The 16,638-nt window shown below is 37.1% G+C and overlaps 2 protein-coding genes across 2 annotated transcripts; one reads left to right on the top strand and one right to left on the bottom strand.

Annotated features, from left to right (window-relative positions):
* The first annotated feature begins 1,669 nt into the window (after positions 1-1,669).
* Positions 1,670-3,928, top strand: LOC110377504 (protein takeout). Its single transcript, XM_049847458.2, has 5 exons — positions 1,670-1,827; positions 2,172-2,400; positions 2,842-2,993; positions 3,136-3,294; positions 3,624-3,928. Exons 1-5 carry the CDS (start codon positions 1,758-1,760, stop codon positions 3,797-3,799), a joined length of 786 nt encoding a protein of 261 aa, XP_049703415.2. The 5' UTR covers positions 1,670-1,757; the 3' UTR covers positions 3,800-3,928.
* A 682-nt stretch (positions 3,929-4,610) lies between these two features.
* On the bottom strand, positions 4,611-7,427 carry LOC110377505 (uncharacterized). The gene is made up of 5 exons (XM_021336430.3): positions 7,320-7,427; positions 6,389-6,614; positions 5,389-5,540; positions 5,047-5,208; positions 4,611-4,824 (listed from the first exon to the last, which is right to left on the bottom strand). The coding sequence occupies exons 1-5, from the start codon at positions 7,384-7,386 to the stop codon at positions 4,649-4,651; spliced, it is 783 nt and encodes a 260-aa protein (XP_021192105.3). The 5' UTR covers positions 7,387-7,427; the 3' UTR covers positions 4,611-4,648.
* Between the last annotated feature and the right edge of the window lie 9,211 nt (positions 7,428-16,638).

Genomic DNA, 16,638 nt, shown 5'->3' on the forward strand with positions numbered 1-16,638 from the left:
GTCAGCTTCTGCGCTAAGCAAGTGTTCTTAATAGTACCATCAGAATTACATTCATCGTTGAATGAGGTGAATAAATTTTCAGAAACCGCAATAACAGTAGGAGCCAAAGCATATGATCGCTTCATAGAGCTCTGGTTGGCCCCAGGTGACCAAGTCAGGTCTGATTTGTTCGTTCATCAGATCTTTGAAAGTGTTTCGGTGGATACTGTCGTCCTGTGTGACACAAAATATGGTATATAAACGTCTTCCGCAAGAGCGAAATTTTCCCGGTGTGTGCGGTAGTGACGCACAGTATACAACACTTATGTTTCTTTCGATTTGCTGGCTCCACCAAGAAATGACAAATTGCAAGCGTACATTTTGAAAATCTTGGCAAAACTGCAGGTTTCAAGTACGAACTCGGGCGTGTGAGTAGCGCGGGCGCCGCGCGTGCGTCGCGTTTTGCTGCCCTGCGGCATTTACCTATAGCGCGCTCGCGGCGCGCACGTGCCGCTCTCCTTGACGTTTAGTAGACGCGGGGATAGCGGGCGAAGGGGTAAGAACGCAACTCGAGCGCCGCGTGCTCGCGTGCACATGCCGTAGAGCAGCAAAACGCGACGTTCACGCAGCGCGCTCGCGACGCCCGCGCTACTCACACGCCCGAGGATCGCGCACGCCTAATATGGGGTCAGCCTTACCATAGTGAGTAAGTGCACAGAAAATCCCCGTCATACAAGTGTTTCTCCCCAGTAGTGAAACTATCCTACCCTATGCGCCTGCTGATGATGATGACTCATTTTATCATCCATCCAGCTATTCCCCAACTATGTTGGTGTTGGCTTCCAGTCACCGAATCTGTTTGAGTACCAATATTTTGCTTGGAGCGACTACCTATCTAGCTACCTTCAATCCAGTCAACTACACAAGACGATATCCATCATAAGACTGACAGACTTTCTGGCTTCTGATTAGTCGCAGCAGCTGCAGAAAATGTACAAATGACAGCTTTGTCAGACTCAAAGCATATAGACATAGATTATAACTGTTTCCTGTGAAAATTATTTACGCACCATACGTTATAATTTTCCAAATTGGCTGACTGGATCCAGAGATATTCACAACGTCACAAACTTTACTTCTTTTGTTTAGATAAATGGTCACATCCACAACACAACCTTGATCATTGAATCTATGCGACTGCTAAGTGCTAATCCTAATTATACTGTCACGTGAAAGAATGCACCTACGGGATAAGTAGTATTTTGACGATTCTATATTGCCCACGCAGACGAAGTTGCGGGCAACAGCTAGTTCTTTTATAAAGTGGTTACTAAGATAAGAAAAACCTATGTATCTTGCTGAAAGTAACCGCACTTCCATCTAACGTGGTAATGCCGCTAGTCTGTTGGGCTCGATACTCTTAGGGAGTGTTAAGGATGAATTTGTGATGCCTTCTTTTTTCTACTTCTAGGTGTATTTTTTTATCTTAATTTCCAAGAAGAGCCACGTTTTACTTTAGGAACATATGAATAGTTCATCTATTCATGTACCTCATATGATTAAAAAAAATGGGAGTACGGAATTCATGGTACAATGAACACAACTCTGACACGCTTGATGTTTTTTCCTACTTAAATTCTAATTACTTATTAAATTAAAAATTCATATAATTCATCTTTTTTCCTTAAAGTATTTCCAAAAACGTATATAAATTGGGGAGGTTCCCGTAAACCAACATTCGTTTAGTGCCACACAAAGTAAACAGTAGTTAAGTTAAAATGTGGAAATTCAAAGTTTTATTGTTGACTAGTGCCATCTTCACGATTTGCGAATCTTCAGCCTACATAGGTAAGTGTTATTTTAAAATAACATAAATAAATTAATAATGTCGGGACAACTTTTCACTCACGGTCGGTTAGCCCCAAGCTAATTATTTCTTAACTTGTGCTATAGGGTGCTAACATAACTGATAAATTACATATAGCTAGATATATACATATTTTTATAAATACATATTATAAAACCCAGATCACGGCCAACAAGCATGCTCATCACACAAATGTCGACCGTACCGGGAATCGAACCCAAAAACATAATATATAACTTCAATATAATTGAGTATTTTAATTTAACAATGAACAATTATAAAAATTATTACTTAAATATATGTTGAATTTTCCATTTTCTTGCAGTTGAAAAGGTTAATAAGAAGTGCAGCATAAATGACAATGATTGTCTGAAAGATGTATATTCTGCAGTATTAGCAGATTTAGCGGACAATGGTGCCCCAGCAATGAATATTCCTACATTAGATCCTTTCTCTATAAAGAATAAACAAATTGAAGTCCTTGGTATGATTAAAGCGACGATGATTGAAGGCTATGGAAAAGGTTTTAAGACCTGTCAATTAACTGGTTTCAGGTAAGAGGAAATCAAATATTAATATTCTTACTACAAAAAAGGTAAACAGGCGTTCATCAACTGTTTAAGAAAATATTGTAAGAAGAATTTTCCTTAAACGCCTCCTTTTTCCTTAAACTTTTTGTAGTTATACCGTAAAAATATCATAGAATATTTCCCATTTACAAATATACTTTATGGAAATAACTAAAGTAAAAATGTCCGACAGTCTTACTTATAATTTTATTTATCTTAACACCCAACTTGTAGAAACAGTGCCATAAAATGAAACTTGGTTGTCCTACACATCATCATCCTGTCAGCCAATTGTCTTCATCATGTATACAGTTTTGTTGGACGCTTTGTACCTTCTAGAACATATAATGTACCTGTAATAAGAAATAAATAAATAAAATAAAATAAATAAAAATCCATTGCTTGACCTAGGCCTATTTTTTTCAGCAACAACCTACAAACACAGCGCTGTGACGTAGAAATGGTATGTGAACCGTTTGCTGTCGAAGGAAATTACAAGATTGAAGCCACTCCTACACTCTCTGCGCTCATTGGAGGTATCAAAGTTTATGGTCAAGGAAAAGGTGGACTCGTCATTGGTAAGTAATATTAATAATTGGTAAAAATTTTGTATCGTTTGACAGGCGGAGGGGGAGGAAAAGGGAGGGAGGGTGGTGGGGGGGACCATTTTGGAAATAGTTCTTATGCGTAGGCTAACAAAATATTTTTGTTGAATTACAGGGAAAGTAAAACTGAACTTAGATTTAGCTTATGAAGTGAAGAAACTTGATGGTGAGCTCCATTTCCTGGTAAATCCTGAAGATTCCACATACACCTATGAAGTATTGGATAAAATTACCTTCTCTGGTGATAGTTTATTCATTGGAAAACAGGATATTAGTGAGTATACTTTAAATAAACTTTTGAATGTAGTTTTCTTTGATTGACAAAGAATTATAGTGGGTTGTTAGTCGTAGGGAGTTATTTATTAGCACGTCATACCAATTTTATGCTATTTAGAGAAAACGGTCGTTTGACAATAGAAATTAACTACGTTTGTCTTATCATCATTTGAATAGCCTTTTTGCCAATCGCTGCTTATGATCGGTTGGGCCGTGCAGCTGTTACTAGTTTTATATGTCCTTTTAATTTTTAGTATTCATTTTATGTCTCAGTTTTTCTTTGATTTTTTATTTATTTGTTTAATATATTTAAATTATTTTATTCAGGTACTGTAGCAGTGAACATCGGCAACGAAAACTGGGAATTCATCGCCAAGGCCCTTGGAAAACCAATCCTAGATAAAGTTCTGGAAGTTTTCTATGTGACTTGTAACAAGTTTTTAAGCAAAGTTCCTATTAAAGAATGGATCACTGACGACTTATCATCATACGTTAAGGGCTAAGATTGTGAATCCCATAGTATATGCAAATGGTATAAAATTGTATCGCACACCTAATATTTTCAATCCAGTAATGGAAACTTCACTAAAATGTTCGAAAAAAAGTGAAATAAATGATATCCAAATTCACAATTCTCTCATTTCCGGAACTAAATACTTTTTCCCCAAATATTAATGTGTCAACAAACTGGTATTAATAATTATAACTGGTATTTATTCATCAGTTTTTTTTATACATCACTGCATTGATTACAAGTGCAACGCAGGTGAGTCAGTGGGCAGAAACAAGTATTAATATTTTGGATATATACACCAGTTGGTATAAAATCTAGGACTATATCGTAGTCAATGTGTGGGATAATAAATAGATCAATAAATTAATTCGGTAGATAATACTTTACGTCATTGGACATATTTTTTTTGCTTCTATTTCCACAGTCCACGCGTGCTTTTTTATGTTTCGTAAATTAATGTGACCTTTGAAATATCCTTAGATAATACAAGTTTAAATGTTATTTTTCTCTTGGTGTTTTGTCTTACATGTCTTTTACATCATTCTATGTGCACATAGTAAATAAATCAGATGTAAAACAGCGAAGGTTACATAAGTGACATTGTTTTATGTATGTAGGTAAAATACCGGCGTCTCAATGCACGACCATTTACACTGTAAGCTCTCAACATAGTTGAAAGGCTAGTTAGATCAAGAGTTTGAAAACATACGTTCTAAGGTTCTAACCCAAGTGTAAATAAAACAGAATAATCAATAACTCACTATTTAATTACATGACGTTTCAGAAGACCGTACAAAATAAGCCAAAAGGTGAATAAAATGGTTTGCAAAATGGTGATTTAGGGTTTAAGATAAGGCGACAAGTCCTCAATGATGTAGTGTCTTGCTGGCACGCTGTCAAAGAAATAGCCAACAAACTTGAAGTAGGACTCCACGGATTTGTCCATAAATGGCGGAGCACATGTCGACATTACGAATTGCCAGTTTTCGTTCATCATCTCGACCATGAGTTCACCTAAAAGTGAAATGCATTGTCATTAATTTTAGTTTCAGAATTTCCAATGTTAGCCTACTACCCAATTCCGTTAGATTCCTGGCTTAGCCTGAAATCGGTTGGTCGGTTTTAAAAACTTTCGCAAAGCAGCTCCGACTCCTGAAGTTGGTGGACCAACACCACAGTTAATGTAAAAAATGGATCCCTATTTCTAAACTTTAAAGATATTGTATTAATACTTACTGATATCCTCGTCCCCCACAACAATACTATCAGCGGCATACACCACTTTCTCTCTATTTTCATAGTCGTACTTGATGAGGTCGTAGATACATTTTATGTAGATCTCCCCGTCATCGTGCTGTATTACGTTGAAGGGGAAATCGAATATCAGATGCATGTTTTCTGGAATAAAAAATAATAACTTTTTTAATCGTATATTTAAATTAATTAATTACCTTTTTTTAGCCACCGATCCTATTTCTCTAATGAAATAATTGTAAGTTTGAATGGTACGATCAGGAGCAAAAAGTAACAAAATATCTGAATACAAAAAATCTCCGTTATTTAAAAGAAATAATTTACCAGTTTCAGATTTTCCATATCCATTGCCGTGCATATATTCTTCTCCAAGGAAGTTCTTGAACAAAGGACTGAAAGCTTCCATTATGTAATGCCCCTCTACTGAAATATCGCATGTATTTTCCTGGTGTCCTATTCCTGCAGTTATATTAATACTGAAAAAAATATCAAATAAAATGTATACAGTTTCAATATTTAAAAAAAGAAACTACGTTTCGATAGGTATGAACGAAAATTACTGCTCTCAATTGGGTCGAGTTTCATTATATGTTTTTTTTTTTTTGGCAATACGTAGAAAAATGTCGCCGCCCCAGCCAGTCATCCAAAAAGTAACTAAGCATATATAGAACTATGTCATAGTTGGTTCTATATAAAATTATAATGTTTCTTTCATAACTGTCACTAGTGGCCGATAAAATCGAAATATTCTACAAGCAATTTTTTTTTCATTGCTCTAAACTCCACAGTTTCGCAACAAGAACGATACACACAAACTGACAAACTCACACAAGCTATTATTCCACGGTCACTACTCAAGGGAACTATTAGGCACACTCCATTTAGCCGATCTTAACATTACCGTGTCTAACGCAATTTCCATAATAACTTTGTCCATAAGCAGAAAAAAAACTGTCATAATTTTATGCTTGAGTTATTTTTGTTGTTTCTTGTTTACATTCGTATGCATTTTTTAGTATCAAAGAATTATTGAACATTTAAAGGGCATTGTCATTTTCTTTTTCCAAATGCAGTTTTTGACCTAATGTAAAAATAACACTAAAAGTTATACCTATTGCCAATAAAAATGCGAATTTGAATAGAAATTGACGTCATTCACAGATTTTTTTTGCTTACTTTTTTTTCAAAAATATGTTGCCAAGTTTGATCCTTTGCAGCACTTTTTGAACTTGTGCACCACCTTTGTGACGTCATGACATAAAAATCATATTTACTAGGTGCGCGATTTTGAATTCCAGAAATCGTAATTTAGCTTTGTACTCACCTGAATTTTTCAACAATGCATTCCTTGATTCCTTTAGCCATACCTTCTACTATTGTTAAGTTCGCCACTTCATGGATATTAAAAGTAACGTTTTCTATAACCATAGGTTCCATCGGTGGTACATCTTGTTCGGGCAGTCCATTCTCGATTATTTCCTTGATCACCATTTCATATAAGTCTCTTAGACATTCGGAATCGTCCAGGTGGCATTTTGGGAGGTCTTCAACTGGAAAGAAAAAAATGGACAATTTGAATCTTGCATGATGAAGAAAATCGATCGATTAAATAATTTAAACATTAATCTACAACAAATTCCTACTACAATTACCGATTACATGAATGATGCAACCTTCATATTTTACTGTGTTTTTGTTTATGCCTCGCGTTGAGAATATTACCCATCGGAAAAATATTGATAAAGGAAAATTCGGAAGAAGCGAAAGATAGCTCATAGGGTTATCGGTCGTCGGAAACCATAATAAATAAGGGGAGGAAACAATACAATCGTTATTTAGTTGAAGGTTGGAAATAACCTCAATTTTTACAGGGCATGACGATGCTATGTTTAACATTAATCATCTGCCTAGCCTTTTCCCAAGTATTTTGGGGTCGGCTTCCAGTCTTACCAGATGCAGCTGAGTACCAATGTTTTACAAGGAGTTACTGCCTATCTGACCCGGGAAAGCCAATATGCCAATGTAAGCCTGGTTGTCAGGCTACCTGGCTTCTGACTACACGTAACGATGGCCAAAGATGTTCAAATGACAACCGGGAGCTACAGTGCCTACAGTTTATCGTACTTTCCGAAACACGGTTTGTTTAAACATTAATATTTTGTGCAAAATAACTAAAGATTTTCGATCGGGATTGTAAAGTACAAAATGCACTGTCAAAAACACAGTCAGTATAAAACAGAATGTTGGAAACTAACCAACAATGGATTCACATAAAGCGAAAAATGTGAACGTAAACCACACTGCGGAATTTGTAACAAACATTTTAATGTAATTTTGAATTCTATCTTTGGTTTATATATAAACACTGAGCATAGATTGTATCAAACATGTTTATGATAGACATTTGTGAACTACTAATTTATGTTATACATAGATCTGTAAAAGAGATTCTTTGTCGATACATTGTTGATAAAATCGTCAGTAAATGGTACAGTGCACTATAATTTCAGGTTTAAATTAAATAAACAACAGTAAAATTCCATTTGCAACTAACAGTTATATCTTGAAGTTTCATGTAAAAGTTATATTCTGATCATTATGTATTGTTTTTATATTTGGTAGATCTTGCCATTCCACCATATACTAAACGTAATTGTGCGTACACAAGTTTGTACCAACTCGTTTTTCTTAACTTTAAAACATGAATCGATAAAAAACAATGTTAATAATTGTATAACTTCCGATCAAACTTGTTTGTGTTATGTACAAATTAAATTATTTTAGAACAATATTTTTATTACGTGTTTATTCATTTCCTTTGTGTGTTAAAGCTGACTCACACATGAATGTTTATGATGTTTTTAATTTTTAAAAATAATGTACCTACTTTAAATTTTACTTGTATTTTTTTTAAATATCTTAAGAAATGATTGATGATTTTTTTAGTTTAGTTTTTTTAGTTTATATCTTTCAAGGTACCTTTATTTTTATAATAGCAAGTAACGCGATATTGCTTCAATATTTTCAAGTAGGCGTTAACGGACTCGCATATCTAAATTTTCTAGATTAATTCAAAAGAAAAAATAAACAAAATCCCACCTGTAGCTATGTAAATAACTCTAAATTAACGAATAAACTTATCTCCTAAAGCCAATCTTTATGGAAAGGAGAATCACCACTTTAAAGTGTTAAAAAGATTTAACTAAACCTCGCATTTAAGAAAACCCATTTAGGAGCCTTAAACGAAAGAAACAATGTAATTTAGGGATTTATTTATTTTTAAACAAAGTTTATTTTGCATTACTTTGTGAGGTTTATTCTCAAAAAGGCACAAAGTATTATTTAGTAGATACATTAAATAGTGATTGTGTTTTTATGAGTATTCTGAATTTGATATATATTTCTACCAGCGGTCAATGAAGATACCAACTAAAAAAGGAGCCACGTACAGCTAGGTAAACAAAAGCTTAAAAAGTTGTTAAGTCCGCTGTTATACATTGTGCTAGAAGTAAAAATACACAAAATGATTATATTAGAGTAAATTAATTTGACTTTGGCCTTTACGATTATTGCTTGATACATCAATGGCTCAACTAAAAAGTTTTTTATCCTCTAGTAGTTAAACGATAGCAGATTAAAAGTTTAACAAATACTGCCTATGCAGCGATGTTAAATTATCACTGCACGAGTGCCTGCATTTGTTAATCCAGAGCAGATAATACCAACGCTAACTAGTGTTTGCTTTCTGCCACATTATGTAGCCAATACTTTAGTTAAATTAATTAACATTTGGTTTAGTTTAGTTGATGAATGTTAATTTGTGGGGTAATTGAGGTTGTAACAAAGTTTTAACGTTTATTCGTTTAAATTATCAAGCAGGTTCAAAGAGTGATTTCTGGTAATGTTTAAAACAACCAGAACTCATACTCGCAACATGTGATATACTTAATAAAGTAGGTAAACCATTCGCTTATAGCATCCAGTTTTCTGGAAATTCATATTTCGTTATAAAAGAAATATTTTATACTATTTTGTTTCAATATTTTTTTATTCAAATGGATATAAACTGTAAGGTAACCATGAGTTTGGTGGTGCCAAAACCTAATCCATGGATGTGCCATAAGTCGGCTGGGTCAGTATTATACAGAGTAAGGTCGCCAATATTAGATAGAGCAAACATATTATATTCATAACCCTTCAGTTTAAGTCTCAATAAAGAAGTGCAGTCACGTGCATAAATATTTTCATCTCATCATCATCATCATCAGCCTATCGCAGTCCACTGCTGGACATAGGCCTCTCCAAGTGCACGCCACTGAGATCGATTTTCGGCTACTCGCATCCAGCTCCTGCCAGCCGTCTTGCGCAAGTCATCACTCCACCGTGCCTGAGGACGTCCTACACTACGCTTGCCGAGGCGTGGTCTCCACTCTAGAACTCGTTTACCCCAACGGTTATCGGTTCTTCGGCTAATATGGCCAGCCCACTGCCACTTCAGCTTGCTGATTCGGTGGGCTATGTCGATGACCTTGGTTCTCTGACGGATTACCTCATTTCTGATGCGATCCCTCAGAGAAATGCCAAGCATAGCCCTTTCCATAGCCCGCTGAGCGACTTTAAACTTGTGGACCAGCCGTACCGTCAGTGTCCACGTTTCGGCTCCGTAAGTCATGACAGGTAGGACGCACTGATTGAAGACTTTCGTCTTTAGGCACTGTGGGATCGACGATGTTAGGACTCGACGTAGCTTCCCAAATGCAGCCCAACTGAATTCTCCTATTCACCTCGTCCTCAAAGTTGTTTCTACCTAACTGCAATTTCTGCCCGAGGTATACATATTTCCGAACAACTTCGAGAACGGCGCCGTGTATCGCAATCGGTTCCGGTAGAACATGTTCATTGAACATGACCTTGGTTTTGTCCAAGTTCATCCGTAGGCCGATGCGTAGAGAAGATTCAGCCAGGTCGTTCAGCATTTGTTGTAGGTCCTGCAGCGTTTCTGCCATGATGACGATATCGTCAGCAAATCGCAAGTGAGAGATGTGTTCGCCATTGATGTTGATGCCACGTCCTTTCCAGTTCAGCGTCTTGAACATATCCTCCATTGCATTAGTGAACAGTTTCGGGGAAATAACATCCCCTTGTCTCACTCCTCGATGCAACGGTATGGGCCTTGTTTGCTGATTTTGTACTTGGACGGACATTGTAGCGGCTTCGTAGAGACATCTCATCACTTGGATGTATCGCCAATCTACTTGACAACGCTGCAGGGACTCCAGAACAGACCAGATTTCAACCGAGTCAAAGGCCTTCTCATAGTCCACAAATGCTAGACACAGGGGCTGATTATACTCTTCGGTCTTCTGTATAATCTGCCGCACTGTGTGGATGTGGTCTATGGTGCCGTATCCGCTCGAAACCCAGCCTGCTCCGGTGGTTGGAATTCGTCGAGTCTTCGCGCAAGTCGGTTCGTGATCACTCTTGAGAACAGCTTATATACGTGGCTTAGGAGGGAAATGGGTCGATAGTTCTTCAGCTGGGTTTTGTCTCCCTTTTTGAAGAACAGGACGACAACACTCCTACTCCACGCCTCTGGAGTTCTCCCTTCAAACAGGACGGCATTAAAAAGCTTCTGGAGCTCCCCCAGTACGGGCTTTCCTCCTGCTTTTAATAGCTCTGTTGTAATGCCATCCTCGCCAGGGCTTTTCCATTTTGAGCTGTCTCAGAGCGATCTCGATTTCGCCACTGCTGACTTCTGGCAGGTCTTCGGTGAAATGGCGCGTTAATGTGGCTCTAGAATCCTCATTTCCGGGATCAGGTCGAGATGCATGCGATGCGTATAACCGGCCATAGAAATTTTCCACTTCCGAAAGGACTGCCGGCACCGAAGAAACGACTTCTCCACTTGTTGTGGTCAGCTTCGTCAAGTGGCTTCTTCCAAGAGATTGTACAAACACCTTTGACCCCCGATTCAGCTCAATTGCTCTTTCAATGTCAAGAGTATTGGAGCACCGGAGGTCGCGTCGTACGTGCTTGTTGATCTCTTGGTTTAGAGCCCGCTTAGCTGACGAAGTGACAGGCGGGTTTTCACGTCGTCTCTTCATAAGCCCTAATGTCTCTTCCGAAAGCTTTGATTTCTTGCCCTTACGCTGCATGTTACAGAATCTCGAACCTTCCTCCTGAGGATCCGAACCACATATTCGTGGTTCTGGTTAACGTCTGTTGTGGTTTCCACGGCGGCAAATCGGTTCTCCAAATTTGACTGGAACGTTTCAGATCCTGTCATGGTTTGGAGCAGTGTTGGTCGGAGCCTGGCCTTCATCAGACGGAAACGTTCAGCCTTGAAGTTAATATTCAGAGAGCCTCGGACAAGTCGGTGATCGCTACCGGTATTAAACCTATTGATCACGGAGACGTCTCTGAATATGTGCTTCTTGTTCGTCATGATGAAGTCAATCTCATTTTTAGTCATAGTGTCGGGGCTTTGCCACGTCCACTTCCTTTGGGGCTGCTTTTTGAAAAAAGAGTTCATCAAAAAGAGCCCCTCACGTTCGAGGAAGTTGACGAGCATTTGCCCCCTATGATTCCTGCTTCCAAATCCATGGGATCCTACTGCCGATTCGCCGCAAATCTGTACTCCCACTTTAGCGTTAAAGTCCCCCATGACAACGGTGTAATGGGTCTTTGTAGTGAAGTGGAGGGCCCTTGATATATCATCAAACATATCCTCCACTTCATCGTCTGAATGTGTCGAGGTCGGTGCGTACACTTGCACTACCTTGAGGCTATACCTGTCGGTGAGCTTTAAGATAAGGTACGCTACCCTGTTTAAGATATTTTCACACATTACAAATTGCCGAAGTGATTTTATGGATAAATCAAAAGTAAAACTTCCTTTGGGCGGCGCTTTCTCTCCGCCACCCAAAGGTAGACTGGTAGAGAACGCCTAAGGCGTTAAGTCCGCCATTGTACTATTTGTGCAAGAAGTATTTTAAATAAATAAATAAAAATAATATTTAAGTAATTTCTATTCAAAAATCATTTTAAAAGCTACCGAGTTGTCATGAACTGTAGTTTTCTTAATGCCATTCCACACTCGAAGATTTTGCCGCGTGCAGGTTAAAGGTTATGGCACATTATAGCGGCACCGCAACAGCACGGCTCCACAACAGCATTTAAGTTGTCATTCAATTTAGAGAATTAAATCGTGTATATTATAATATATTTCGTAATGTCAATATGAAAAAGCCAACGGCGAGCAGTCAGCGTGCTTGCCGCTTCCACACAACTCGACTCACCGCCCGCGTGCTGCAAGCGAGCGGTCCTCATGCGTACAGCGCGCCGACGGCGTGCTAATTGCGCGCCGACTCCGAGCCGGCAGCGAAACAACGTCATTACGTCGTGTTCAATCATAACATCAATCATAATCGTCTTAAAATAATATTGAGTTTGCGGTGACAGCAAGCATACACCTCGCGGCCGGCGTGCCGACGGCGAGCGGACGGCGAGCGGACGGTGCGCCGACGGCGAGCGGCCGTAGTCTTAATTCGAGGCGACGCCGTGCTGCTGCCGTGCTGTTGCCGTGCTGCTATAATGTGCCACAAGCTTAAATCTAACGTATACACTTTTTTATCAAAATTCTGTCACTCTATCTCAAGGCCATTACTCACGCTGAATTTCAGGCGTCATTGCTCGAATCGCTAGTTGTCAATTGTTTATTGTCGCGCGTTAACGCAAGGCGATGTCCGAACCGATCGAAAAATCCGCTGGCTTGAATGCCTGTAGCACACCTCCGCTGCGAAACCCAAAGGGCGAAAGTTGTGAGTTGTTGGGCGGCGAAACAATAGCGAAATTCCCTGCTCTAACGTACAAAACTGACTATGACGTTGTCTCTTTCTAACATGATTTCGCTCATTTGCCTAGGCGCCGTCTACATCTCCGCCCTGGCGGACAACTGGCGGACAACGGGCGGAGATGTAGACGGCGCCTAAGCAAATGAGCGAAATCATGTTAGAATGATGTTTCGCAGCGGAGGTGTGCTACAGGCAGAAAGCATTCTTAGGCCTAGATCACCCACTACATAAACGTCCTTATTGCTTAAAACACACATTTTCAGTTTACACAGAAAATTTTACATAAAAGTTACCTAATAGTAAACATTTTTTAAAAGAAAATTTACATTTATTTTGTTCGGTGAACTTGGCCCTTTTAGCCAGTGTTTATAATTTTATACCTAAGACATGATTAATTTAACAGCCTACAACTGTGTCAGTCAAGCTTATAAGGCAATTATTAACATTATTATGCACAAAATAAACCAGTATTGCATTAAATAATGATAACTTGAACACTTTATAAAATGATAAATACTTAGTGGAACTAACGTGGCCTTTTAGTGGTCAATGACATTAGAGCGGCAGGTGATAGGTTAATAAATAGTTTTCTGTATATATCTACTTGGTGGGAAATATATGTGTTATAGTGCATTTGTAATACACATATAAGAGAATACGGTCGTGTTTTGTATCAAGTACCCAACTTATTGCATATTGCTAACCTATAGGTACGCGAAAAGATAGCCTACTGTATGCCATAACAGCGTTAATAGTACATAATAGACATATCGAATTCTATAGGTAATTATTAAGCCTCACAAAATAATAACAACAAAGATAATGCTTCGTTGAAAATTCTGAAAATCCTATAAAACCCTCTTATTTTTTTGGAAATTAGTGTTGCATGAAGAACGTTTGTAACTTAAATTTGAATATTCCAAAGGCTTTCATATTAATTAGTTGCAGGTAGATAAATCAGGTAGACCTCTAGTAATTAAAATGTCACCTACAAACGTATTTTGTTGTAAATGCAACGTAGCTAAAGTGGGAATTAAACATATTACAATTTGTTAAAATTAATATTATTTTCTTTCCATGTTATTGTAGTGCCTATCAATATTATTCCGGAAAACGGAGTCACAAATATTTATTTTGCAATACATTTTAAACTTGCATGTCAAACACAGATACACGCAAACAGAATATTTTGTTTAATTAAAACTATATTTCTCTTTTTCAGCTATTTTCTGATTATATTTTCCGAAGGCGCTTTTGTTGAACCAGCAGTAGAGATGGCCGACTATTTCGTACTTTTATTTATTTATTCGCAAAGTATGACCAACAGCTTCTGTGTAGAAATTAACAAAAATAGGAGGTTTTAAGGAGTAAAGGGCTTACACAGTTGCCAATTACATTTGAACCAACATTCACGAACATATATACATATGTGGTAACTTAAACTAGATAAATTGAGTAAAATAAACTGTGTATTAGCGCGAACTAACACCTGCTTGAAAGAATAAAAATTGAAAGGACCAACTCCGATTTTGTCATTAGAAAAATTGATGTCATCTTTTCATAACTTATTTTGAAGCTCACAAAAGACGTTCTTTGAAGCATGAAACCGTAAAAGTGAACCAGATAGGACTTATTGGACCAAAAACCCAGTTGACGGATCATAAACTTTTATATTTGTACGTGTTTGTTTCGTGGAAATCTATTAGAAAATATATATTTTACCGTGAAAATAGTAAACAGATTTATGATTACTTTTTTAGGTAGGTAGGTACCTAGATATATTAAACCATCATGCTATATAGTGTAAAATGGGTATTACTCACATTTCCCTATCCAATTTTTTTTAAAGGAGTAGACAGATTTTTTGACAAATATCTTCAAATTATTTAGCTTCATAAATCGATTCATTTGCTCACCCATTAAAACGTACCAATCATATAAACACACAAGTATTCATGTTTATAAAATTAACAAGGATGTAGAAACCCCTTTACCAGGTACACTGATAACTAACCACGCAATCCTACAAAGCCATAATTCCTTTAATCTCTGTATCAAGTATAAATGTTTGGGTAAAGCTCAGGAAACGCCAGGAAATCGAGAAAGTTAATTATAAAGTTAAAATAATCTGTACTTATCCGCGCTCGAAGTTTGTTGCTTCCATACTGATTGGGGATTACGAGAATATCGCAAAATGTTATAAATTCTGCCAACTGATATAAATTGCTTGTTTTGTCGATAATTTTATGAAAACAGTCAACATTCAAATAATAAGTAATTAGTATCCAATTATCATGGGCCAAAGCTTTATCTTTATTTCAGTAGTTTACTAGAGGAAATTTTTCAAAGAAAAAAACGTTCATAATTATTAAGAATAACTATATTATTTTTGATTCTGTATCAGGCACAACGGTCAAGACAAACATTAATTTTCAAAAACATTAAAATAATGATTATTTTATTAAAATCAGGAGTCAGGTAAGGCAATAAAATACAATTAAATTATACTTACTTATCATGTTTTTGACATAGGTCAACAATATTAGCGTGATTACCTTTGCGTGATTTTAAGAGAACAATTAAATGCATATGCAAAGGAAACTATTTTTCATTTGCATGTAGGTAATTGTTGTAATCACATTTGAAAATTTGCATGTCCCCTTCGCACTAAGGTCTTGGTTTTACAAACTATACAACGTATTACAGAAGTCTCAAATAATATGGAAAAACCCCCCAAGAGAACAACAGTTAATAGGTACTTATTATTATTGGCAAGCTAGATAGTGTGCTTTTTTTTCTGCTTGAACGCACTAATCTCAGGAACTACTGATCCGGTTTTAGAAATTCCTAAACTGTTATATAGCTCACTTATTGGGAAAGAGTATATGCTACTTTTTTATCTGGATGGGTGAAGTTATTCCTGCGGGTACACAGGTAGAACTGTGGAGAACAATAAATTTTATTTAATCCCCGAAATATTGCTTACCAAAAGAAACAAGCCAACTAGTACAAAAACTATCTCTAGCCTAGCATAGCATATCTATGAGTCAGCCACCGCAGAATGCTGCTAAGCGTATTAGCTAATCAAGTGGCCGCAACGCATTCGTTAGCCAATCTAACTCTGGTATTACTACCGCAAATGTCTACGTATCACTACATAATATTTATTTTATCTATATGATTATTTTGTATAAGGACCTCTTCGAAAAAAAGACAGCTGTAGTTACAAGATGTTGACTAGATTTGTAGATGACTAGAGATGTAGTCATAACTGGTGCTGTGTTTCTGTAATCTACTGTCAAATATTATTGCCTACTCAAAAAGGATAATGTACTCGAATTTAGATACCGTAACGAAACAAAAGTAATGATGAAGATGGTTTTATGTTGCAATGAACAAGACATGAATAAATAAAATAAACAAAATACGTGGTTTAAAACATAAGATTTTCACAACACTGACGATTGCTGTAATAATAAATAAAGTACCGATGTGAGTAATGTACTTATTGTAAAATACCAAAACGCTAAAGATAATGATGAATCATGAAAGTTATTAAGTGTTTCGACATCGATGCGCACTCGCAAAGCACAACAGTAGGGCTCCCAGGCGTTACCTTGAAATGATTTAATGCATAAATGCAACGAACACGCACCTTTTGCTGAAATAGTTGGGTATTACCTATTTACTTACAGGCTTATTCTGGTAGAATTATTTCTTG

Source organism: Helicoverpa armigera, chromosome 7, assembly GCF_030705265.1.
Source record: "Helicoverpa armigera isolate CAAS_96S chromosome 7, ASM3070526v1, whole genome shotgun sequence".
Lineage (NCBI taxonomy): Eukaryota > Metazoa > Arthropoda > Insecta > Lepidoptera > Noctuidae > Helicoverpa > Helicoverpa armigera.

What these genes read in the sequence shown, in the direction of transcription:
- LOC110377504 (XM_049847458.2), top strand. Translation starts at nt 1,758, where the DNA reads ATGTGGAAATTCAAAGTTTTATTGTTGACTAGTGCCATCTTCACGATT. An exon ending in AAAAGGTGGACTCGTCATTG is followed by an intron (nt 2,994 to 3,135) that starts GTAAGTAATATT and finishes GTTGAATTACAG; the next exon opens with GGAAAGTAAAACTGAACTTA. An exon ending in CATTGGAAAACAGGATATTA is followed by an intron (nt 3,295 to 3,623) that starts GTGAGTATACTT and finishes TATTTTATTCAG; the next exon opens with GTACTGTAGCAGTGAACATC.
- LOC110377505 (XM_021336430.3), bottom strand. Translation starts at nt 7,386, where the DNA reads ATGTTTGTTACAAATTCCGCAGTGTGGTTTACGTTCACATTTTTCGCT. An exon ending in TTTATGTGAATCCATTGTTG is followed by an intron (nt 6,615 to 7,319) that starts GTTAGTTTCCAA and finishes TTTTCTTTCCAG; the next exon opens with TTGAAGACCTCCCAAAATGC. An exon ending in TGCATTGTTGAAAAATTCAG is followed by an intron (nt 5,541 to 6,388) that starts GTGAGTACAAAG and finishes TATTTTTTTCAG; the next exon opens with TATTAATATAACTGCAGGAA.